Source organism: Mytilus edulis, chromosome 3, assembly GCF_963676685.1.
Source record: "Mytilus edulis chromosome 3, xbMytEdul2.2, whole genome shotgun sequence".
Taxonomy (NCBI): Eukaryota; Metazoa; Mollusca; class Bivalvia; order Mytilida; family Mytilidae; genus Mytilus; species Mytilus edulis.
The window spans coordinates 39,405,326-39,430,169 of record NC_092346.1 but is presented as its reverse complement, the minus strand read 5'-3'; the positions used below and the strand labels follow the sequence as shown (position 1 = coordinate 39,430,169).

At 33.4% G+C, this 24,844-nt stretch overlaps 4 protein-coding genes across 4 annotated transcripts; all 4 read left to right on the top strand.

Annotated features, from left to right (window-relative positions):
• Positions 1–2,821: 2,821 nt before the first annotated feature.
• LOC139514853 (uncharacterized) lies at positions 2,822–3,758 on the top strand. Its single transcript, XM_071304454.1, has 2 exons — positions 2,822–2,928; positions 3,372–3,758. The coding sequence occupies exons 1-2, from the start codon at positions 2,868–2,870 to the stop codon at positions 3,722–3,724; spliced, it is 414 nt and encodes a 137-aa protein (XP_071160555.1). The 5' UTR covers positions 2,822–2,867; the 3' UTR covers positions 3,725–3,758.
• Positions 3,759–5,343: 1,585 nt separating this feature from the next.
• LOC139516464 (loricrin-like) lies at positions 5,344–7,937 on the top strand. The gene is made up of 2 exons (XM_071306600.1): positions 5,344–5,489; positions 6,116–7,937. The coding sequence occupies exons 1-2, from the start codon at positions 5,426–5,428 to the stop codon at positions 7,915–7,917; spliced, it is 1,866 nt and encodes a 621-aa protein (XP_071162701.1). The 5' UTR covers positions 5,344–5,425; the 3' UTR covers positions 7,918–7,937.
• Positions 7,938–17,089: 9,152 nt separating this feature from the next.
• LOC139515246 (uncharacterized) lies at positions 17,090–17,722 on the top strand. Its single transcript, XM_071304809.1, has one exon. It carries the CDS (start codon positions 17,090–17,092, stop codon positions 17,720–17,722), a length of 633 nt encoding a protein of 210 aa, XP_071160910.1.
• A 3,460-nt stretch (positions 17,723–21,182) lies between these two features.
• On the top strand, positions 21,183–23,018 carry LOC139515245 (triadin-like). The gene has a single exon (XM_071304808.1). It carries the CDS (start codon positions 21,183–21,185, stop codon positions 23,016–23,018), a length of 1,836 nt encoding a protein of 611 aa, XP_071160909.1.
• Positions 23,019–24,844: the final 1,826 nt, after the last annotated feature.

Below are 24,844 nucleotides of genomic sequence, written 5' to 3'. Positions count from 1 at the left end.
TCATCAGGAAACGTAACGTTTTTTTCATATCAAACAATTATTAAAATTGAATTTGTATTGAGATCCAATCTTATGTTTTACTAGACTGGTAAATATAAAAAAAAAAATCAAAGTCTCATGCAAACAAGACAGATTTCTGCGCAAATGCGGGAAAACCGGAACAGGAACTAGATCTGAAAAAAAAAGTTAACGATTTTGAGTTCATTAGTACAATGAAAAATTCGGGAAATTTTCCCGATTTTTTTTTTTTTTTTTTTTTTTGAATTTTCTACCGTAATTGGGGACTTCGTCCCCATAATATCTGCTCTTCTTGTTCCATTTGAATTAATAGAAACAACGCTGTCGCCTTTGTTCTCATAGAATCATATGATATGAGCTCCATGTTTTGTGAACGTTTTTCTTAACTGTCGTATTAGACTGACCAGTGCATATCGCGCATGGCACTTTAAATGTATTTTAGCGCGAAAATTTACTTACATTTAGCTTGATTTATTGCCGTCGTAGTTCCATCTTGTCGCCTTCGTACTTTTATTCGATGGCAACACGACCGGATTACGAGGTCTTCACGAAGTCGTGTTGCTATCGTAAGACCTTCGGGTAGCTTCGTGATTCATTCGTGTAGTCATCGTAATGTCAAAACTGCCCGATGGAAACGATGGAAAAACGAATGCAATACGATGTTCAAAGATGCATTCCCGGTGCCATTACGATGGTGAGAATGGTGATACGAACTAAATACGAACCCTCAACATCGGACGCACCTTCGGGGATTTTTTAACATGTTAAAAAATTTAGAACCCTTCCCGAAGTTATCCCCGAAGGCTAGAAAAGTGGCCGATGGTTCTTCGATGGTTAGAGATGGCACTACGAATAGCCCGATCTGGATACGATCAGTCCCGATTTTGAAAATTTCCATAATCGTGTTGCCATCGGCGTAAAAATCGGGACAGTGTGACACGGGCATTATAGACTGCTGTTTGTATTTGTCGATTTTATTTTTATTTTGCCAAGGCGTAGGCATGTACATGTGTAACCGGAGAGCATGATTCTAAACACAAAATCAACCTTCTTTCCACCTCGACGTCAATATTACAAGGCAGTGATTTAGCCGAATGAGCTAAAGAAGTACTTCCTAAGCTCAATTGCTAACAAAACTGTCTAAGCATCTACTAAAAAGGGAAGCAATCACGTCACACAGAAACCTGATTTCTAGCAATGTATCTACAAGCAACAACACTTTAAAGCTGTATTTCATCGAGTACAATAATTATTGTAAGATGCTTTGTGACTACTCTTAAGGAAAAGCGAGGTGACAGATAACAAAAGGACATTCAAACTCATCAATCGACAATAAACTGTCAACAACATTGTAAAAAAGAAAAAGACAGTAAGACAAACCACAGTACACAATTTGGAAGCTAAAATCATCTCATGTGTCGTAGTATTGTTTTCCTCCGACCCTTTTTACAATTTGCAGATGTAGGTAAAGATTTGAGGCAGACTTAACTGTATCCTTTATCCAGTTCGATGGGTAGATGCATTCAACACAGTCAATTTCTAGATGTAAGTCAAGATATGAGGCAGACTTAACTGCTGTATCATAAGGCTTTGTCTCAAGTTCGTCTAAATAGATTTGTTCAACATAGTCACCAAATTTTGAATTATTTAGTGAGAGAACATCATCAATTATGCATCACTTTCATTACGCGGAGTATAAAGGTTGTCAGTTTAAAATTTCCATTGCATCTAAACTATGACTCAAATTGCAATCGTTATACTTTGATTTTCTTTACCTAAAACGAAGTACTTAAACGTATAAAAGGTTTATACATTAAAGGTTTCATCACAATTGAATATAAATAAGGTGTTATTGAGGTTAAAATTCTTCTACAATTATTTAAATAATTATTATGTATTTAGAAGTCATTTGCAGTTTGACAGTGTATGCATACATATAATTTATACATTCTATAGAGATCTTCTTTTACAGTAGTAATTTAAAAAAAAAAAAAGGAAATGACACTCTTTAGAGATAGTGCGTGCGAATTTCTTTTCAAGAAGTTAATATAATCATGAGAATTTGTTTTATCATAGTGGATGATTCAGATTGGGCATACCTGACGAAAAAGAAATCCGGTCTAAATTTTTATGACTAGGGAAAGCAATTTGAGAAGGGGTTCATAGAACAAAATGTAGTGTTGAGCACAGGTCCTGCTAAATGCTGACTTAAAAGTCGATGACAAAGTTACTCTTATTACTACGCTTCTGTGTCAGACTCCAATGCACATGTGTAGCTTTATCGAGAGAGAAAAAAGCAATAAGGTTCGCACTACTGCCCTGCCCCACTGGTTTTAAGGTCAATCTTTACGTTTTAGCGCGGTGTATGATTTCGATCTGAGTTGAAAACATCATTGTTACCTTATTATAAAAAACAAAAATGAAAGCTTGTGTGTGTGTGCCTATACAAAAAGACTGAGATGTGGTATTATAGCCAATGAGACGACTTTCCATAAGATACCAATGACACAGAAATTTTAAATTAAAACAACTATAGGTCACCGTACGGCCGTCAACAATGAGCAAAGCCCATACCTCTAGGCTATTTAGCGATTGTGTATCATGGATCTAGGATTTATACCTCACATTACTTCTTTTTTGTTTTAAAAATAAAGAGAAAAATTCTGACGTCCTGAGATAACCGATTTTACTTCTTTTTTTTCAAATGCACGACCTGACGTTTGAAATATAAATGAATGATATTATAGACCACTGGGCCAGCAGCTTTGACAGCTGCAAAGATTATTTACAACATGTTAAGATACTAGTATTTTCATGTTTTTACTATTGTCCCTGGATAGACTTGGAAGATGTCGTCTTATGCAATGTTCCTTCTGGTTTTTTCTGTGGTAACGGGTAGACCATCTGTAGGTAGGTGGATATAATTTTAAGCATTTTTTACTCCTACTTTATATTGATCACATGTAGACTATATCTATTAAAACATTTAAGGACTTTTCAAATACTGTAACTATTATGAATAAATGTTTCTTTTGTCAAAGTATATGTGATGCATAAAAAAATAAGAACTGATATGCAACACTTTCAGATAAACGGTGAGCCAAGGCTCCATGTTGAAGGACGTACCTTGACCTATAATGGTTTACTTTTTATAAATTGTTACTTGGATGGAGAGTTGTCTCATTAGCACTCATAACACTTCTTCCTATATCTATAAGACAAGACTTCACAGTGGCGTTCGAATAATAATCGATCAGTTGATTTCGACTTAGGCCATTTAGATGGCTAAAAGTAACCAGGAAAACAATAGTCCAATAAAATAGCTAACAACGTATTTCATGTTTTATTCACAGAAAAAAGACTGACTGCCAACACTAATCCACAACTATCACCAAACCAGTTTATTAGTCCAAACTTTACATCCAGTGGAACTAATTTTCAGCCACAGCAATTCTTGAATCCATCATTCCAACAGAATGTCAACAACACCAACCCAAATTTCATGCCAAGTTTCATCGATCCTTCACAGTTCTTTAAAGGGACCGGAGGTACCGGTGGTAGTAGTTCATCTGGGAACAGTTCATCAACTTCCGGTGGTATTTTTTCTCCGCAGCAGTTTATCAATCCATTCAGTTCTGGTGGAAATAGTTCCAGTTTTAGCTTCATTGACCCCGGAAAGTTTATCGGGAAAAGGACAGTTAAATGATATCATTCAATCGTGTGTCAATAAAAAGCTAAATACTGACCACTGTCTTTTTACTGACCGACATCAACATTTTGAAATATTCTTTTTTTTTTAAATTAGGCCGTAAGGAGTTAAACATAGGGACTAAACAGGACTCGCGTTCAAATGGCCATTGTAAACCACAGATGTATAGGAAGATACTCACCTGCTTCGATTGAACCACTCTTCAAAAACCAAGTTGGTACCTTAATTGTCTGTAGTAGCGAGTACATTTTGACCCTGTATTCCAAATTATGTGCTGTTTTATTTTCTTGTTCATGCTACTGGTCATCCTGTTTGTAGCTGCATTATGAAGGTATCTTATAGTGTGTTTTCGTTTTATGACAGATGGTATAGATAGCGGGGAAAGGGTGGCCTTTTTGCACCCGTTAGTCTGGTTTAACCTAATCACACATATAGTGTACCTGTTCCAATTCTATACAATACGTGTGTTCTTCGTGGGTGTTTATAGATATAGGAAGATGTGGTGTGAGTGCCAATGAGATAACTCTCCATACAAATAACAATTTAAAAAGTAAACCATTATAGGTTAAAGTACGGCCTTCAACACGGAGCCTTGGCTCTTGTATACTAGTATCTGATTTCACGGAGCCGTTGGGTGCTGATGGTTGATGAGGGCTGTTGTACTGAGTGGTTTTTCTTGCGATTCCGGTTATCCTTAAAAGTTTATGTTTGATATACTTGAGTTGCTTCCTCATTTACGTATAACCCTAATCTCTTGTTATCGACTCCTAGGAGTCGATATTAGAATTGAACGATGGACAATCAGTGCGTGAATATTTCTTGCTACCCGATTGGAAGATATTACGAGACGTGAATAATCAAAGTTTATTGATTGGTTAGGACAATCCAAACCTAGTAAATGTCCTTCAATCCCGTAGAGTATCGGATTTGTCCTCTCTATTTAAGCAATTAGATTTTGCCTGGTCAATAATCATGCATATTCATGATATTGGTACACAGGTAACTTTTATCTATAAATATGCGAATTTTCTGGAGTTTCGTAAACAACAACTTTAAACGATATATACTACTTCATAAAGTGTGACCTCACGTGTGTGGTAAAATTTGTTGATTGATGCACGTGGCTATTCTAGTAAATGAATTAATCTACAAAGCGAAAGCACTTTCCATTTGCATCAGCTAAGAGTCGACTAGCCCTTTTTGAATGCTTGTATTCCTTTACACCAATCAATTAATCTAATTATAGTGTGTTTTACATACAAGAAAAGCCAACACTTGTCAAAGAAATTTTGTCTTCAATCTTTTTACAACTAGTCTTTTTTAAATCAATAAAATATGATCGTATTTACAACAGAAGAAATGGGAAAGAGAAAACAAGTAAAATAGCATGCGAGTTACAAAAATGAGATACATCATATGGTTTTCAGCAATAGAAAAATGTGAATACAATACGTCATTCCTTTCCGAATCATGATTTTGAAATAAATATCTGTACTGGATTTTGTTGAATTTAAAAAGAAAATTGGAATTAAATTGTTGCTGTGTTAACTAAATTATATCTTCATGTCCTGAAAGGTCATCTATCAGTTATCTTTATTTTAGTGTCATACGTCCAAGATTAGGGTTCCGTGGGATGACAGATGTTTGGTTAATATAATTTAAGACAAAGTTTAAAATTGTTCACCCTCTTTTATCGTCATGAATACGGCTACATTTGTACTACTGGTAGTATGTACCGCACAAGGATCTCCAGTTTATAGAGGTGAGTTTTTGTACATGTATTGCCTACGACATAACAAACTAGCGCCGAGTTGTTAAAGTGTCCTGTAGTCAATACTTCTCGTAATGTCTGCTTGTTATGGATGATTAATTAAAGGAGATCCAGTGTATATATCAATGAGATAACAACCCCACGAAATAAACACAACCGATGTTGTTTTACTTTATATAGTTTGGAGACGTACGTCATTATCTACGTGTAATTGCAATTTCACTAAACCGAGACACCGGCTTTTTCGAACTGCATGTATTTGAACTTTTGTCTCTGATAGAAAGGGTATAAAAGCTTTATGGGTGCAAGATACCTCACAATTTTTTACTGAATCAGCAGTTTTATTTGGAAAATTCATTGTCATTTCGGGGCCTTTTATGGCTGACTATGCGGTATGGGCTTTGCTCATTGTTGCAGGCCGTACGGTGACCTTTAGTTGTTAATTTCTGTGTCATTTTGGTCTCTTGTGGAGATTTGTCTCATTGGCAATCATACCACATCTTCATTTTTATATGTAAGACTATTAAGTCTGAGCCTTTCAGACTATATAAGACTATTGCTAGTATAACCGTTCCCTTTATTATAAGTAAGTATGTTCAATTTTATCTTTCTTTCAGACTATGCACGGCGAGCAACTAATCTCGGAAATTTCGACCCAAATGCACTTTATCAACAACAGTCACAGTCGGTACAATCGTACCTAAAGGGTTCCGGAAGTGTATCATCGTCTGGTGGTTCCGGAAGTGTGGCATCACCTGGTGGTTCTGGACAATCAGGAGGGTCAAGTAGTGGATCTATGGGTACTTTTGATCCAAATGCTTTATTCAAACAGCAATCACAACAAACAAGTCAGGCATTATCAAGTAGTTCACAACAGTCATCTGGTAGTTCATCAGGACAACAGTCAAGTGGCGGAAGTGCAACTTTTGACCCGAATGCTGTAAATACAATGACATCACAACAAAAGTCCCCACAGACCATGAGCGGTCAGAAGTCTGGTAGTGCTGCAACGGGAACATTTGACCCAAATGCCTTGAACAGTAAGATCCCTCAGCAACAACAAAGTACTGGTGGCGGTGGAGCACAACCGCAAAGTTCTGGTGGATCACAACAGTCGTCAGGAAGTGGTTCAACTGGAACATTTAATCCCAATGCCCTGAACAGTCAGATGCCTCAGCAACAGCAAAGTGCTGCTGGTGGTGGAGCACAGACACAAAGTTCTGGTGGATCACAACCGCAAAGTTCTGGTGGATCAACAGGAACATTTAATCCAAATGCCATGAACAGTCAGATGCCTCAGCAACAGCAAAGTGCTGGAAGTGGAGGAGCACAATCACAAAGTTCTGGTGGAGGTGGAATGTCTTCAGGTAGTAGTGGAGGTGGAAAGTCTTCGGGTAGTGGTGGATTCGATCCTTCAGCTTTGAACAATCAAATGTTACAACAGAATCTGAAACAAATCGCCAACAGTAAACCAACTGGCAGTTCTATGGGAAGTGGTGGTAGTTCTATGGGCAGTGGCGGTAGTTCTATGGGTAGTGGCGGTAGTAGTTCAATGGGAAGTGGCGGTAGCTCTATGGGTAGTGGCGGTAGTTCTATGGGCAGTGGTGGTAGTAGTTCTATGGGTAGTGGAGGTAGTAGTTCTATTGGCAGTGGCGGTAGTAGCTCCATGGGCAGTGGCGGTAGTTCTATGAGTGGTGGTTCAAGTGGTGGATCAGGAGGGTTTGATCCAAATGCACTTAACAGTCCAGAAAAAAATAAAATAGATCCGTCAATGTTTATGAGTGGTGGAACAAATGCTTTAACAAATAAGATGAATGGAGGCTCCAGTGGAAGTTCTAGCAGTGGATCACAAATGAGTTCAGGAGGTTCACAGATGGGTTCTGGTAGTCCACAGATGGGCTCTGGAGGATCACAAATGAGTTCAGGTGGTGGTTCGGGTGGTTCACAGATGGGATCTGGTAGTTCACAGATGGGTTCAGGTGGTTCACAAATGGGTTCTGGTAGTTCACAAATGGGATCACAGACGAGTTCTGGAGGATCACAAATGGGATCTGGAGGGTCGCAGATGGGTTCTGGAAGTTCACAGATGAGTTCAGGTGGGTCTGGTGGTTCATCAACCAGTAGCTCTCAGAGTGGAAGTTCGGGCGGATCTGGGGGTTCATCAAGCAGTGGCTCTCAGAGTGGAAGTTCAGGCGGATCTGGGGGTTCATCAAGCAGTAGCTCACAGAGTGGAAGTTCCAGTGGTGGATCGACAGGAAGTTTTGACCCAAATAAGCTGAATCAACAGATGATGTCTCAATCAAATATGATGAACCCTTCTCAGTTCATGAGTGGAACAAATGCAGGAGCATCTTCCGGATCAATGGGAAAAGATCTTCAGTACAATCTGTTTAATCCAAATAAATTTGTTGGAAAATAAAACTTTAAAAGTACATTTAATAGTATTAGGTTTATCATTATGTCATTAATTATTATTTGACTTGTAGAGAATATATTGATTAAAACGTTGCTGAGTGACAAAGACGTCATTTGCGAAGTCGCTGAGATTAAAAATGTCTTGTATGTCGTTTTGTCATCTCACATGCAGTACATTTTGTTAACTTACTAACAAGCTGATCGATCTGCTGTGACACTTACAGTAATCAAAAACTTATTTCTTCATAGTTATATAGAATTCTAAATTATTGATGACGGTCAAATTGCAGGCTCTCGTCGCGATACATGCTGTTCCGTGCACACGTCACGTTAAACAACAATCAATCAATTCATCAATCAAATGTCATTTTGAAGAAAATCGATTGGTTTTATGGTGAAAAATATAATCCCAGTGTTCCATATACCGTATCTAAATAATCTTAAACATACGTTTCAAAATGATATAATATGTAAATGACAATTTTAATAGAGGCTTTTTTGTTGATCAAAATGTAAATTATATGTCTGCATTGATAATTGACAAATAAATGTCATGTTTATATTTTAAATGGCATTAAATGAACATGTAGATCGGATATATCATAAGGATAAGTATACTATTGGCGCATGTCTCTTAAAGGACCTTTAAACAGTAAAATAAATTTACTTTTCATTTTAATTTTTGATCATAAATCCATTTAAAGGAAAGTTATTGCTGTAATTAATACAGCTAGGCGACCATGTGGTCACGATCGAAACACAAACTCTCTTTCATACCTATATATAATTCTTTAATATATTGGGATTTAAAAATTCATTTTGATTTCAATCAAAAAAAATTCATAAAACATACACTTACTGTTAATAAACAGCTTGCTGTGAAAACCTAAACTTGTGTGTTCAATAGAAATGAAATATTTATATTTATGCAATAAAGTGTTTCGATTTTGGATCGTCTGACAAATACTAGTAGAAAAATATAATAACTCGATACACAGTCACAAGCAAAACAGTGAAAATTTTAATGTAACTAAATTAAATTTTCAATGTATTTTTTTTTTAACTTGATAAAAAGTAAACTATAATTTCCGAGTGATTTAACTCTAGCCATTGAATGCGTTCTTTAAATTAAAAATGGAGATGTACTCCATATACGCTATATCTCATTTTAATCATATTAAATGGTTGGTGTCTAATTGACCATATACTTCTTACATACGGTCAATATGACACCAACCATCGACAAAAAAGAATATAAAAGACACCTAAAGTTCCTATAATTCAGATAGGTGTCTATAATATATCAAAGTCTGCTTAATCGTACCGAATTTTCAAAAGTTATTTATATATCTTTTTAAAACGCTATCGAAGATTAGCTATCAAAATTGCATATGTCAAAAACGGCAAAAAAGGTCAAGAGTTACTGCAAGACAACCACTGAAAAAAATCCTGGCATGCATTTGTGTATGTGTATTGTCTAACTATATGTTGAAGATATCAACCCTATACATTTATGTAGACATGATTCATACCATCAACATGCATACAAAAACATACAACGAATTATTTAGACCAAAAGCATTTTGAGCGGTGGTATCTTATTTCCTTATGTCTAGCATCCAGTACCTAGCACATACTCGGAACCGGTTTCGAAATAATGTGCCTTTATCCTATTGTATATTTTCGTTTTAAGATAAATGGTCTAGCAAGGTAAAAGAGGGAAATTTGTCCCAACCTAAAACGGGTTTGAGAATATCAGTGTGTGGTATATGAGTCGGGCTATCTGAACCCTGTGGTGTACGTTGTTGATCGTATTTGCTTATAATATGTCTGTTTTCTCGAAAGGGTCGGTTGTTGTTTTTTTGGTGTGTTCAGTTGTAATGTGTGGTATTTTTGATAATTCATGTTATCCCCTTTTATAAATAATTACTCTACAATGAAGTCATAAAAGACAAAAGTACATACAAATAAAAACACACACACAAAAAAAAAACAATAGTTAGAAGTTACATCGTGCATGTCAAAGAATGCTGAGGAGTAGGATCTGCTTACCCTTCATGAGATCACCCTGGGATTTTGGTGGGATTCGTGTTGCTTCTTTTTTATGTTTCGTGAACTGTTGCTTATCTTTTGGTATTTTATTTTTTTGCCATTGTGTTGTTGGTCTATTTTCGACTTTTGAGTTTGAATGTCACGTTGGTATCTTTCGCTGGAAACAAGCTAAATTGCTGACATCATGTAATTTACTACTCATAATACAATATATCGTTGTAAAATGATTTATAAACGTCATCCTTTTCGATGAATATTATCAGCCTTGGCGATACAATGCGAGCAAAACTAAATACGTCCTTTAAAGATTTGACAGACATTGACAACTAGTCTACGTACGCATATAAAATGGAAAATAAATTAAGTTTATATTTTCAAGATAAATTTTATTTCACGTAAACATAAGTTAAATGTAGGTTTCCAATATAAATGCTAAAATAAAATAAATTAAATTAATTTGCAAATATAAATGCTAAAATGAAATATATTAATTAATTGCTCACTTCAATCACATATTTAAAATACCTTTATCCTTACATATGATGCTTCATCTTATAAATAATACCTGTTTTTTATTCATAAAATGGTTTTCATGAATATCAAATAATACTCTCAGATTTAAGAGTTATTCGCCTTTATAATGAATAATACAGACGTCTCTAATTCTCTGCTATTTTCTTTTAATCGTGCATAGCGTTCCATATATATCCATTAAAATAATCTAAACAATTAACAAGTTTTTTCGAGTTATTTATAATTCAGTTCCTATATCCGTTGTCTGGTATGTCTTAAACATTGCATACTTCGAAAACAACATCAACAGGTGTCATGTAGTATTGCCTTCTGCTACTCCGAACACAGACGATACGGTTGGTCGTAACATCCAAAACTTTTCAAAACAGGTCTTTTTAGGAGATTGGATGTTAGAATACTACAAGAATCGCACAAACAATATGCCATAATGCAATAACTAAGGTTGTGTTTCTCAGCAATATCATTACAACATTAAATGAAAAAGCACCACTTCTAACAATGAAATATATATGCGTGTCCATTTCAAACCGTCATGGCATCTTCTTCAATTGGTTCACGTTTGTAAAACATTTGAAGTTTGTTGTGTAGTACATGGTCACTAACACTTAATCGCTTTGAAAGAATTAATGACCTTGAAATATGTGGCGTTTTCGCTTTCTCTGTTTGAGGTAGTGGTTCTAAAGGCGCTAGTTTCCTGTTCCTCCGCCCTCTGAATCCTTTCAGGTGATGGCAATAGTAGCGGTCACAGAATGGATCGTCTGACCGGGTTGACGGTATTCCTTTAATTCCAATTGCTTCTGTCGAATATGCTTTAAACTTTCCTAAAGTATGCGTTTCTTTTTTCTTTGCAACAGTCAGTCTTAGAGAAAGAAAGGGTAACTCGTCCATATTTGGATATCTCCGTAAAATTCGTTCAAGGTCTCTTTCCACCACGTCTTTTCTACTTTGACCGATCCGTAAAGCATCATGTTTATGCTTGTATATTATTTTTTCTTGAACACGTAATTGTTTGTCTAACATTCGGTTTATCACTTTGACTTTTGACCTCGCATCAGCATCCAATTTATCATAAATAGTCGGCAAGCATGCATTGTTTATAGGAGGCGCTGCAACGGTCAATCCACCTCCTTCTTGAAATATTGCTGAATTTAAAAACGAATCTTCCATAATTCCGCTAACAATTTTGAAACCTGCGGATTTTCATTTTGTGTTATTTAAAATCAATATTGTCATGCTAACGGTAATGATTTTGTCTCCCTTTCGAATCACAATTTATGTAAATTTGTATAAAAGACAATCTTCTGAAAAGTCAAACGTCTTTCATAAAAAGGAATAAGCCTTTTCGCAGTTTGAAGTTTCCGTTCAAATATTGACGAACTGAGAAGATTTTTGTGTTTACACTTGTTCGATCGCAGTTGGTTTATAATTACATATTTGTACGACACTATGACTGAATCAACAGAAATTCATTGAATATATTTTTATTAAAATCAGTGAAACGTAGGGTGGCGTTATTTCTCTAGCTTATTACGTATTGATTCATTGTAGAGATATCTTTTAACAAGTATCATTGAATGTAATAAATACCTAGACTTACTTTTTTTAATTTGTTAAAAAGCAATTTGATGAAGATTAATGGTGTATCGAAGATTCTATAAGATTATGAAAAGATAGCTTTAAATCTTTGTTAAACAGATAATATAAGAAAGAGTTTTACACTTAACGTTATGGTTACACAAACATTAAAGAGTCATTGTTTTTCTTACAAATGATATGAAAATTAAAAGTTTAAAGTATACTATGTATATTAAATACCAGATGGTATGCCGAGTCATTCCGGTGAAAATTGTCAAAGCGTGTACTGAAATTAAAAGTTCAACGAGTTTATCTAATAAACGAATGTTTTTGTTTAAAAATCTCCCAGGTGGTATAACGTTTTTAACTTCCGAAATATTTCATTTCATGTTTTGGATATAATATAGCATATTTCAAAAGGGCAACATCACATCGAAGAAAAGGGCGTTTAAAAAGAGCAGTGAGTTTCGTATTTGGAAAATTTTAGCGAAAAATCTTTAATCTTCATCAACACAAATGTTTAATTCACAGCATAAATGTCCCCAGCATCGATGTTTAATTGTTTAAGTTGAGAAATCCTATCTAATTACAATTTAAATACCAATATTAAAGAATTGATATTGATTTAAAATGTGGTAAAACATTCAACAAGCAATTTTTACCATTATCAAGTATTTCAATGAAACATGCAAATCTATTCATACAAAATACGTTTATGGATATTTGAATAAAAATTACGGGTTAAGTCTGGTGCAGAATTTTCATTACATGATGCACTATCTGTCATCTTTGTTAAAGGCCATTTGAGAGACGGCACTTAAAGAATAAGTTTCTAGTTTCTTTATTCAACCTTTGTTTTATTTTTGGCGTCATTTTCCAAATCAGTAGGAATTTGACAGTCATCATTCAATTATTCCTTTGATTGATCCTGTTTCCTTTTTTTTGGCGAATTTAATACTGTGAGGGTGGTGGGGGCGGTATTTTGTGTTCTTTTTTTAATCTTTGAAATCTGGCAACCATTCGATTCTTTTTGAACCGTAACTCGCTTAATCGTTGATAAAAATCTTGTGTAATTTTATAAGTGGTTACATATTCTTATTGGTTATATATTCTCATAGATTTCAACCAATGGCTAATATTTTTTCAGTTAATGTATTGCTCTCAAAGTGACGGGCGCAAGGTCATCTTGCGATATTTTATGATTTGCTTTTTATTAGGATATAGTCTAGATAAACAGTTTCCTCTAAATATGTGGTTTATCAAGACTCGTTCTGTTTTAGTATCTGTTAAATCAATTTAAAACTTTTTAGACCCGTGGCGATTTAGAGCTTAACGTATTAGTATAGAGACACCGGTAAATTGTTAAAGACGATTTACAAGTATTGTAATATATATCTATTTAATGACCCATAGATATATTTATTTATCATATGTTTAGTAGTAAATACAGTAGTTTTGCATATGTGATAAATAGCCTGCTGTTCAATCCATATCGCGCAACTTTGATGCGCACCCTTTATCGCATACCCTTTATCACACCCCTACCCTTTATCGCATACCCTTTATCACACCCCTACCCTTTATCACACCCCTACAAAACACACAAATTAATACAATAATAAACAAAATATTTTTAAAACAACAGCACGCAAATTGTAAGGTAACCCAAGTGCTTTGGATAAGTAATTGAGCAGTTCTTTTGAGGCCTTTGAAACAAGACAAAAGTAGAACTGAAGGTAACCCAGTGCTATGGATCAGAAAACAGTTCATATTATATGAATACTCTTCTGTTGAAATATATGATAAAGTGTATAATACATGGCAAAATCCGTATCACATGCCGTATCACCCTCGACCAATATCATCCCTCGGGCCTAAAGGCCCTTGGGCTGATATTGATGTCTCGGGATGATACGACATATGATACGGATTTTGCCATGTATTATTCTCTATATAAAGCGTCTGGTTGTCTGTCTCATTAAATATATTCGAAATGTCACATTATAAAATTGAGAATGGAAATGGGGAATGTGTCAAAGAGACAACAACCCGACCAAATAAAAAACAACAGCAGAGGGTCACCAACAGGTCTTTGTGTATATTTATAAAAATAAAGATGAGGTATGATTGCCGATGAGATAACTCTCACAAAAGACCAAAATGACACAGAAATTAACAACTATAGGTATAGTCCGTTTGATTTCTATAAATCTTCAGAAAATGAATCTTAAGGGGGCTCCTGGGTATAAATGATTTTTTTTTTCTAATATAGGATTTTGCTATATTTTTTCATAAATGAACTTTATCATATACTTAAAAGAAAAATGAAATAAAAAAAATGGGGTCACCGTTCATTTAAGCTAAAATCTGCCTCTAGAAGAAGCATACATTTTTGTTAATGTCCTTTTTTTCTGTTGAACTAATAAGAGAAAAAAAGGAAATATCGAAATAAAAAAATAACCTAATATAAGAAATCGCTTAAATTTTACAATTATTTAGTTTATGTACAGCTTATTTGAAAACAATAATAAAAAATATAGGTCACCGATGAGTTAAAAAAGATATTTCAAATTTAAGGCCAAAAAATGGCATTTTTGCACCAAAGGGAGATAATTTGGAGCTTTTTCAATTTTTAAAGTCATCTGGGGCCAAACCAAATAATTTTTTTGGGTTGTTTTTTGTACCATATCATAAAGTAACAACTAATAGTGTAATAAATAAAATTTGTAATGAAAAAATAAAGGTTTAATTTTTTGCTAAAATTTTTGTACCCATGAGCCACCTTAAAAGTTCATTTTTACAAATAAATATTTTTTTTCTTCATGTATGTTAATGTATGATATATACGAACTCTGACTATGAATAACATAATTTTGAACCAAAAATCAAAAAAGTTACTCATTAGGTCTCTATGTTACTTCTATTGTTTTTAATATTAAATACTCAATGGAGTAAGTATGAGTAGTGTAACAGCCTTCCATTCAAAACAAAAACATAAGACATGTGCTTTAAACCTGGGCCCAGTTTCACGAAGCTGTCTTAGGACTAAGACATGTCTTAGGATGGTCTTACGACATATCTTAGTCCTAAGTGGGTTTCACAAAGCGGTCCTAAATTAGGACATCTCTTAAAGTTGGTCATAAAGTTAGGACAACGCGAGAGGTGTCTTATGATTGTCTCAGGATAGTTATACGTTTATTTATATAAATTACACTCATTTTTTATATTAATTTTGAAAAAAAATATCTTATTATTATCTAATTATCTATTCTCCTGTTCCTGCTTAAAACATATATACATTGACGGATTATCAGGGTTTGTCAACAATGAAAGTTCGATGTATTGATATAAAAATTGCACGATTTTATCTCTTAACCTTTTATAACCAATAAAGTCGAAATTGAATTCAACTCACTTGTACCAAAACAATGTCATAATTTTATATTCTTTTTTCTTAATTTTGCATTGAAAATTTCATATAATTATATTGATGTATTGTTTAAAGATAATTTATATATAAATTACTTTTATTTTTTTATATTTATTTTGCAAATTATGTCATTATATTAATCAATACGTTTAGAATAATTTATGGTAAGACATACTACATTTACATGATTTTTGTCCGTAGATCATATTTATATTTGAAAATTTAAAGAACTTGCGACAGGTTTAGGATGTCTTTGCTAAGATGATCCTAAGACAGCTTCGAGACGAGGTCTGAGATATGTCCTAGGATAGTCATAAGAGGAGCATAAGACATGTCCTAAGATATGTCTTATGACATGTCTTAGGATAGCTTCGTGAAACCGGCCCCTGTTTCATTGTACCATGTGACTTTACTCATTTGAATATTAAAGGCACTATACATGTTATGAAAAATGACCATCATCTAAGTTTTTTTATGATTTTATAAATGAACTTGCATTTATCTACAAAGATGTTATTAGTGGAAAAAATGTTATAAACATATGTTTTATTTTTTTTTCCTTTCTAAACTTTTTTTGTAACCTTAATTTGATTATAAATTTATACCTTCTGAAAGAAATTAAGCAAGCTTTTCATGCTTTAAGCATGGTGACAGTAGTAACAAAATGGAGAAGCTCTAAAAAGTTTTACAAATAATTATTTACAGAATATATCTGATATTTACCTTTTTCTTGAAAAAAAACCACAGCTAAATTATGACTTTCAAAAATGAAAATAAAATTAGATAACATATAACCCAAAATACCTTTATTATTAAAAGAGGCCTTTTTTAATATTGTTTTTAAATTATGCATTGTCTCCCTTACTTATGAATAAAGAAAGGAATTAACATGCCTCCAAAAATTTCTAAAGAAAAAAAGGATATAATTCTGAAAGTGTTCAATTATTTTCTTGCCGAGTCAAAGCGGGGAGCTCCATTTCATTCATGGCATAATACCACAAAAAGAACTGCCCACTGTTTGAAAGTTAGTGAAAGCTTTATAAAAAAAATGCTTGGTTCAGAAGAAATCTTGAAGTCAAAAAGTGTGTCAACTAAAAAGGACAAAATTGATCAGTTTGACAAAGATCTGATAAAAACTACTGTGCATAATTTATTTAGGAAAAACGAATGTGTGACATTAAAAAAATTAAAACAACTTTTGGAAAAAAATCATGAAATTAGTTTATCAAAATACAAATTATGGAAAACTCTGCATGAGTTAGGCTTTAGATATAAGAGAGTGGATAAAAACAGAAAAGGTTTAGTTGGAAGGTAGGACATTGTTAACCAACGCATACAATATCTTAGGACAATTAGGAAAAAGCATGAAGAAGGTTATACTGTTATTTATTTGGATGAAACTTGGGTTGATACCAACCATACAACTTCCCATCAATGGACTAGTTCAGAATATGCAAACAACAGAAAAATCCCCCTAGGTAAAGGTCAAAGATTTGTTGTTTTGCATGCTGGGTGTGAAAAGGGTTTTTTAAAGGGATGTGATTTAGTTTTTAAGGGTATCAGTACGGACGGACGAGATTACCATATGGAGATGAACAGCAAAATTTTTGAACAATGGATAGAAAAACAATTAGTTCCAGCTTTGCCAAAAAAAAGTCTAATAGTAATGGACAATGCGTCATATCATAGTGTGCGTGTCGAGGGTACAAAACCTCCCACATCTAATTCCAGAAAAGGTGACATGGTTGACTTTTTAAATAAACTTGGTGTTGAATTTGACATGAAAAAAACCAAACCCAAGATATATGAAATTATTAAATCCAAAAAAATTGACCCTGTATACAAGGTTGATGAATTTTTGAAAAAGAAAGGACATGAAGTTCTAAGACTCCCACCATATCACTGCGAGTTTAACCCTATTGAACTTATTTGGGGAAATTTAAAGGGATTTGTTGGTCAGGAAAACTCTACATTTAAACAAAATGATGTGAAATCCCTTATTCAAAAAGGATTTGAACAGATAAATAGTACAACATGGTTCAATTCATGCAATCATGTAAAAAACAATATTGAACCAAAATATTGGCAAAACGATGCTATACAGGATGAAATTCAAAAAATAATCATTCATATTGAATCAGACTCTGAAATTGAAAGCGAAAGTGAGAATGATGATTTAAGTGATGGAGATGAGACTGAAGATTATGAATGGCCTTAATAATAAATTTGTTGTGAGTATTTTGTGTTTGGTTTTCCTCAAATTGATCAAAGTAAGCAGATAAAACTTTCCATAAATAACTAACAAATATGTTTTATATCTTTCACAAAATTTTGTTTCTAAACTGAATTTTGCAAAAAAAGTACTTTGTAGTTTTTTTTAAATGTAATACTAGTAATGTTCAGTGGAAAATATTACTAAGGACTTATGTGACTCATAGAACAATGAAAAATACAAAATCATTTATACAGAAAGCTCAGTTATCACATGACTTAATTGAATGCTTGTCAGAGTTATTCAAATGAGTAAAGTCACATGGTACAATAAAACAGGTTTAAAGCACATGTCTTATGTTTTTGTTTTGAATGGAAGGCTGTTACACTACTCATACTTACTCCATTGAGTATTTTATATTAAAAACAATAGAAGTAACATAGAGACCTAATGAGTAACTTTTTTGATTTTTGGTTCAAAATTATGTTATTCATAGTCAGAGTTCGTATATATCATACATTAACACACATGAAGGAAAAAAATATTTATTTGTAAAAATGAACTTTTAAGATTCATTTTCTGAAGATTTATAGAAATCAAACGGACTAACCGTACGGCTTTCAGTAATGAACAAAGCCCATACCGCATAGTCAACTATAAAAGACCCCGAAATGACAATGTAAAACAACTCAAACTAGAAAACTAACGGCCTCAATTGTATAAAAAAAAATGAACGAAAAACAAATATTTAACACATAAACAAACGACAACCACTGAATTACAGGCCCCTGACTAGGGACAGGCACATACATAAATAATGTGGCGGGGTTAAACTTGTTAGCGGGATTTTAACCCTCCTCCTTACCTGAGACAGTGGTATAACAGTAAACAAAAGAACAAACTATAAAAATCAGTTGAAAAAAGTTTAACCTGGTTTCTAAAAACTTAAAACAAAAAGAACTCGATATTTAAAACGTACAGTAAATATTTTTTCTGAAAAAGAATAACAATGCAATGATGTTATTTCATAAGTTTTGAATACTTTACTACATAAACACCCAGGGCTAAATGCAACATATATTTTAGGACATACAATATAAAAAAAGAAGATGTGGTATGATTGCCAATGAGACAACTGTCCACAAGAGACAAAAATGACACAGACATTAACAACTATAGGTCACCGTACGGCCTTCAACAATGAGCAAATCCCATACCGCATAGTCAGCTATAAAAGGCCCCGATAAGACAATGTAAAACAATTCAAACGAGAAAACTAACGGCCTTATTTATATAAAAAAAAAATGAACGAAAAACAAATATGTAACACATAAATAAACGACAACCACTGAATTACAGGCTCCTGACTTGGGACAGGCACATACATAAATAATGTGGCGGGTTTAAACATGTTAGCGGGATCCCAACCCTCCCCCTAACCTGGGGCAGTGGTATAACAGTACAACATAAGAACGAACTATAAAAATCAGTTGAAAAAGGCTCAACTTATCAGATGGACAAAAATACATGTTGTCGTTAGTCCTCACATTAAGGCAAGTTAAAAGAATTACTTGTATTGCAGGTGAGTGCATGCAATATGTATCTTTCTTCGAAAGTTTTCATTGTCTGATTGTATTTTACAATTTCAAAATTGAATTTCAATTATAATGCATAGAGACATTTTATTTTCATTTCCTGTGAATGTTGATACACAAAATATCATTCAGGTCTCTTGTTTTCGCCGTTGGTTCATAGATTGTCCTTGATTTCTGTTTTTGTTTTGACAAATTGACAAATATTTAGTAAAAGCAGGAATTACATTACAATGAAATGGCGGGTTTTATAACTAATGAAAAAAGAAATTGTTTCAAAGGATGGTTAATTACGATCTCAAACCATATATCATAACCTGTCTTGAATTGCATTTTTAGTGTTATTTTACCAGAACTCGAGCAACTGGTACAATGGTACATGTTTAATTTCAAATAATCTAATACAGTACAGTGTTTTAAAAGTGGATTTATGATATTATTGAAAATTAATAACGTTCAAACTGTTGCCTTTGATTTGTAATGTCAGATTTTCTTTTGAATAAACATAAAGTTAAATTCATATAGATTTCTCGCGTCTTTTAAGACTTACAGGTATATACTTAGTTAAAAGGGAAGCCTGCATATCTATGCTTAAAATTAAAGTAGCATATGCACGTTTTACCCATAAACTACACAGCGTACAAAATTATCCTGTCCTGGAGTGAAATATCTATTATCCTTCCTCCAATATGCTAAAATTGAATTCTGTGCACATGGTTTTGTTGGTTTGGTTTGGCTTTATAGAAAACCTTGTCCTTCTACTTCTATCATTTTTCATTCCGTGCCAAGTATTACTAAACATACTATTAAGTATGTGGTTTTTGTCCATCAAAATTACCAGGTCGGTTTATCATGTAAAACTCGATAGAACAGCGTTCTTCGTCTCTATTGGAGAGCTGAATAAAATTACGAAATCAAAGAAAACTGAAAACCAAATATTTTTAAAGTAGCAGCACGACTATGACCAGAGATAGTAAAAACCTCTATGTTTATCATGCAGTTAATGTCGCATCTATGATATCTCGTGTCAGCTAAAATGCAGCAGTCGCTTCTAACAAGGCTCCGTGTAGTAGGCCGTACATCGATAATGGTTAACTTTTACAAATTGTGACTTGGATGGAGAGTTGTCTCATTGGCACTCATACCACATCTTCTTATAACTCTATAATAATTATTTTGACAATTTGGAATTGTTATGATACCGTAGTACGTGTACGCAAAGTTGCATAAGTGCTGACGAATCAATCACTTCTAATCTGAGAAAGGGAATGAGTGTTAAGATCAATATTATATTTGCTTTTTCTCTAGTGCGGCTTATCAGTATTAGTATGTAATCACAGTAATTTGTCAAAAAAAGGTTTTTTAAACTTGGAATAAAAGAAATTTAACCTCTATCAACACTGCAACATTAACATATTTATCTTTTAGATTGAATTTAAATGTTACTTTTTGACATAAGAAATTCTAACCTTCGGGTGTACAAACAGTATTATGCTCCCAATAAATTAAATCTCATGGTATTTCTATTGTTAATGAAAGGAAGAAAAATAATATTTGCCAAAATTATTATACATTTAATTCCTTTATAACTTTAATATGATTGACGTAGAGTATTATAGTATTAATCTGTAATACCCCTACATAGCTTGTTAAAAAAGTAGCAATAGAAAGAAATGAATTGGATGTAACGTTTCGAATATCGTGCATATAATTAGGTATAATGTGACATTTCGAATATAGTGTTTTGTGATTATATCTTTCGAAATCTGGACATTGTCAAAATCAACCGTGAATTATATACAATTATAAAATGATTAAAGAAAAATATTATTCGTAGGAATAATTATTTAAAGAAAATAAATAAATAACTAAAAATGGATTTACGGAATTCTCGTCACAATTCATATTCGGACGTTCGGATATTACACGATGAACCATATATGCCACTAAGTGCCCGAGACTCATACGGTAGTCAGAAGGCTCCAATGATGATGTATAATCAGTATGGAGATGATTATTTAGACAAAGCCTTGTATTTAGAAAACAGGATGAGAATTCAAAAGAACATCATCAGCCGTCACAAGACCGAGGCTGTGAAAACACAACACAAAGAAGACAAAGTGTTGTCAAAGCATAACAGTGTGAATGATTTTCAAAAACCTCAAAAGTCATATTCAAGTTTGTTTAGTAAGCAGAATAACAAATCCAACAAAGGACAGGGAAATTATCAAAATGGAGGTCCCAATGCTGAGGACGTATGGGTTCCGAAAGATATGCCCATGGATAGGAACGAACATGATTATCAGATCCCTGAAACATTGGATACCGCCAGGGGTAAAGCAAGGTATGCTCTAGTCAGATTGAATAGCTATGAACAATCAAATGTATCACAAATGCACATGGAGACCGTAAATCCGTTAGTTTTACCGCCATCTTTTGCGAGTCAAAATATTCCCGTAACTTACAACGCAAAAACGGGCTTTCCTAACAATCTAGTGAAACGACATTCAGTCGATCCGAACAATTTCATAGGATCAGAAAATCGTGAAATTCTAGAAAAGGTAAATAACGGTCATGAGAACATTCCAGATGAAACGGAGACTTACAGCAATAAAAGGGAAGCTTCATACAACGGTAGGCGGTTGGTCAAGAAAAACTCAAAAATCACTCTGGATGACTTAATTGTGAATGAAAAGGATAAGAAACATCCATTGATGTCACGAAAATCTAAACAATCTTTGAAAGTTCCTCCCAAGGAACCTGGAAATGAAATTGACAAGATAAATTATGAAGAATTAGCCCAAAATATGAATTTGGCGCGCACACATGAAAGACATCCATCGCGTGATACGAACCTTACAGTTTCTAGGAAAAGCTCGACGGTCAACAGTCGTCAGTCTACCATGAGCAAGATTTCAAGGAAACAAAACGAAACACCACTTTCTGTTCACTCGGTACCTTCTTCTTCTACGACTGCATCTCCCGCTTTAAAACATTATCGTTCGAAGAAACGTGTAAACAAGAAGAGTTCCGGAAAGGATGATGAAGCTGCTCAAACTACTGATACTGTGGTTATGTCTGATAGAACAAAACCTGAAAATGAAGTACCAGTGAAGAGAAGGGATAGCCGACAACAAATTGATACAATGGTTGTGTCTGATAGAACAAAACCTGAAAGTGAAGTACCAGTGAAGAAAAGGGACAGCCGACAACAAACTAATTCTCAATTAAACGATGCTGCTAAATCTGATTCGTTGCCGTCAACAAAGAAACAACAAAAAACCGTCAAATCAAATAACACAGTGGCGTTGGAAAACTCATTTTCAAAAACGACAGATTATCACGTTGAAGGGAATACTTATGGAAGAAAAAATAATAAAATTTCAGACGACAGAACCAAACAAAAAAATTCTAAGTTCAATACACAAAAAACGGACAGAAGTGATGTATCAGAAGTTAGCAAAGCAACAAACAAGATCTCAAATACAGAACATGTAAAATCAAAAATACCAAAAGCGAATGAACAAAAGAGAAAATATGCAGATAAAAATCATGTTCTAAGGAAAACTGATTCGTTCAAAATGATGGGAAACAGTTCAGAATTTTTCGGCTATTGTTCTGTTCCACTGGAGGACGAAGGTACAACTAAAAAACCAAAATCAATACTTAAGAAATCTAGGACGGACCCCGATAGACCAGATACCGCATAAAGACATATATAAACAGAAAAAGTTAAAAACTATACACGTTCAGTATCATTTATGATTTTTATTTTCAATTTCGGAAGATCATGGTAAATTTTGACAGGATTTTAAAAATGTGTATATTCATCTGGTTGGTATGTGTGAGCAGGAACATTTATATATTGACTTTGTAATACTGTACCCAGGTGTGAGTGATACCCTTTTTTCGGTCATCAGATAAAGATTTTAATCTCATTCCTTTAAATATTTGCAAAATTTAAAAACATTGGAATTACTGTAGTCATGTGCTCATTGTTTGTATATACGGTCGCTAAGATTAATTTATATAAACACTTTCATTTTAAATCTATATTATAAATCATAAATTCAAGTATTGTTCTTTTTAACAAATGACATTCTATAAATAACATTATCCTATATAATTTCATTAATCCTATTTTACAATATAAATATGATTTTACTACGTTCGACATTCCAGTTCACCGACTAAATATTTAATAATTAAGCTGGCAAATGTGTTAATTTAATCAGTGTACAAAAAAAACTTGGTTAAATTCTGGCGGTTCCCGCAAGTCTGAGATTGCATTTTTTTTATACCCGACATATATGTTTGAGGCAAAATTAACCAAAAATCTGGGGTTTTATTTTAATCCATGGTTTATCTTTGTCCCAATTTAATTCCGTTAAAACAAGTAAGGAGATGTAGTTTGATTGCCAATTAGAAAAGTATATATATCCATCAGAAACCAAACAATAGAGATGTTGGCAACTGTGGGTTAAAGGTTAGACTTCAACAATGAACACAATTCGCACTTGTTAGAAGGTACAAACTACAAAAGCTCTATCCATGACAATATAAAAAAAAACCATTTCAAACGAAAAAGACAATGGCCTATGTAAAAAACTACAAACGGAAAAATATGATCTACAAACAACAACCACCGCATCAGTTTGCCCCCAGAAATTTTTTTAAAAATACAACCAGCATCAATACCAAAAAACAACAACACATATAATTCTTCATGATAACAAAACGAGTACTAGTGTAAAGTTTAAAACCATTTTTAAATTGTATCAACGATATATATCATCGGAAGACATTCTTTTGATTAAAGACATTTCCATGACAACCTTACATATTTTTTTCTTCAGTTCGTTGAAAGTAGTACAATAGTCTGAATCATGAGAATATTAATGATTCGTTTTTAGTACTGTATATATGTTGTTTTTAAATATAGGCAGTGGCTAGCCGGACAAATAGTCAAAAATGTCTATTCATCCGGCAAGCCGGACAAATAGCATTTTTACGGTATTTTGCTATTTGTCCGGCCAAAAATATAATGGTGAAGATATAACATCGTGATTTAAGGAGATAAATAAACGCTGAGTAGTTATGAGAAATATTGTCTAAAATAGTATATCAACATCTATGCTACAAATACAAAATGATTTGGTTACTTTAGTCTTGTCAAAAAATTGTGCAAATTATTTCGATTCATTCACTAAAACAAATCAAAATGCAAATGATATACTACAAAATATACATTTTATTCAATTTTTTTTATTCTAAAGGAGTTTGAGGGAGGGGCAAAAAAGACTGAAGACTTTCAGTCTTTTTATTTGTTCTACTTATTTATTTCATGTAAGGTAAATAGTCTATTGAATCACTGATTTATTGGCTTCAATAGACACCTATGATTCCAAAAGAAGAATCTGAATTTATTGTTTCCGTCCTTGAAGTTTTGTTCAAATCAGGTCATCAGTGATTTTTTATTTAAAATGTTCGGGGATTCTTCCGCATAGGAAATAAGAGAGAACGGTAGGCACGTGTA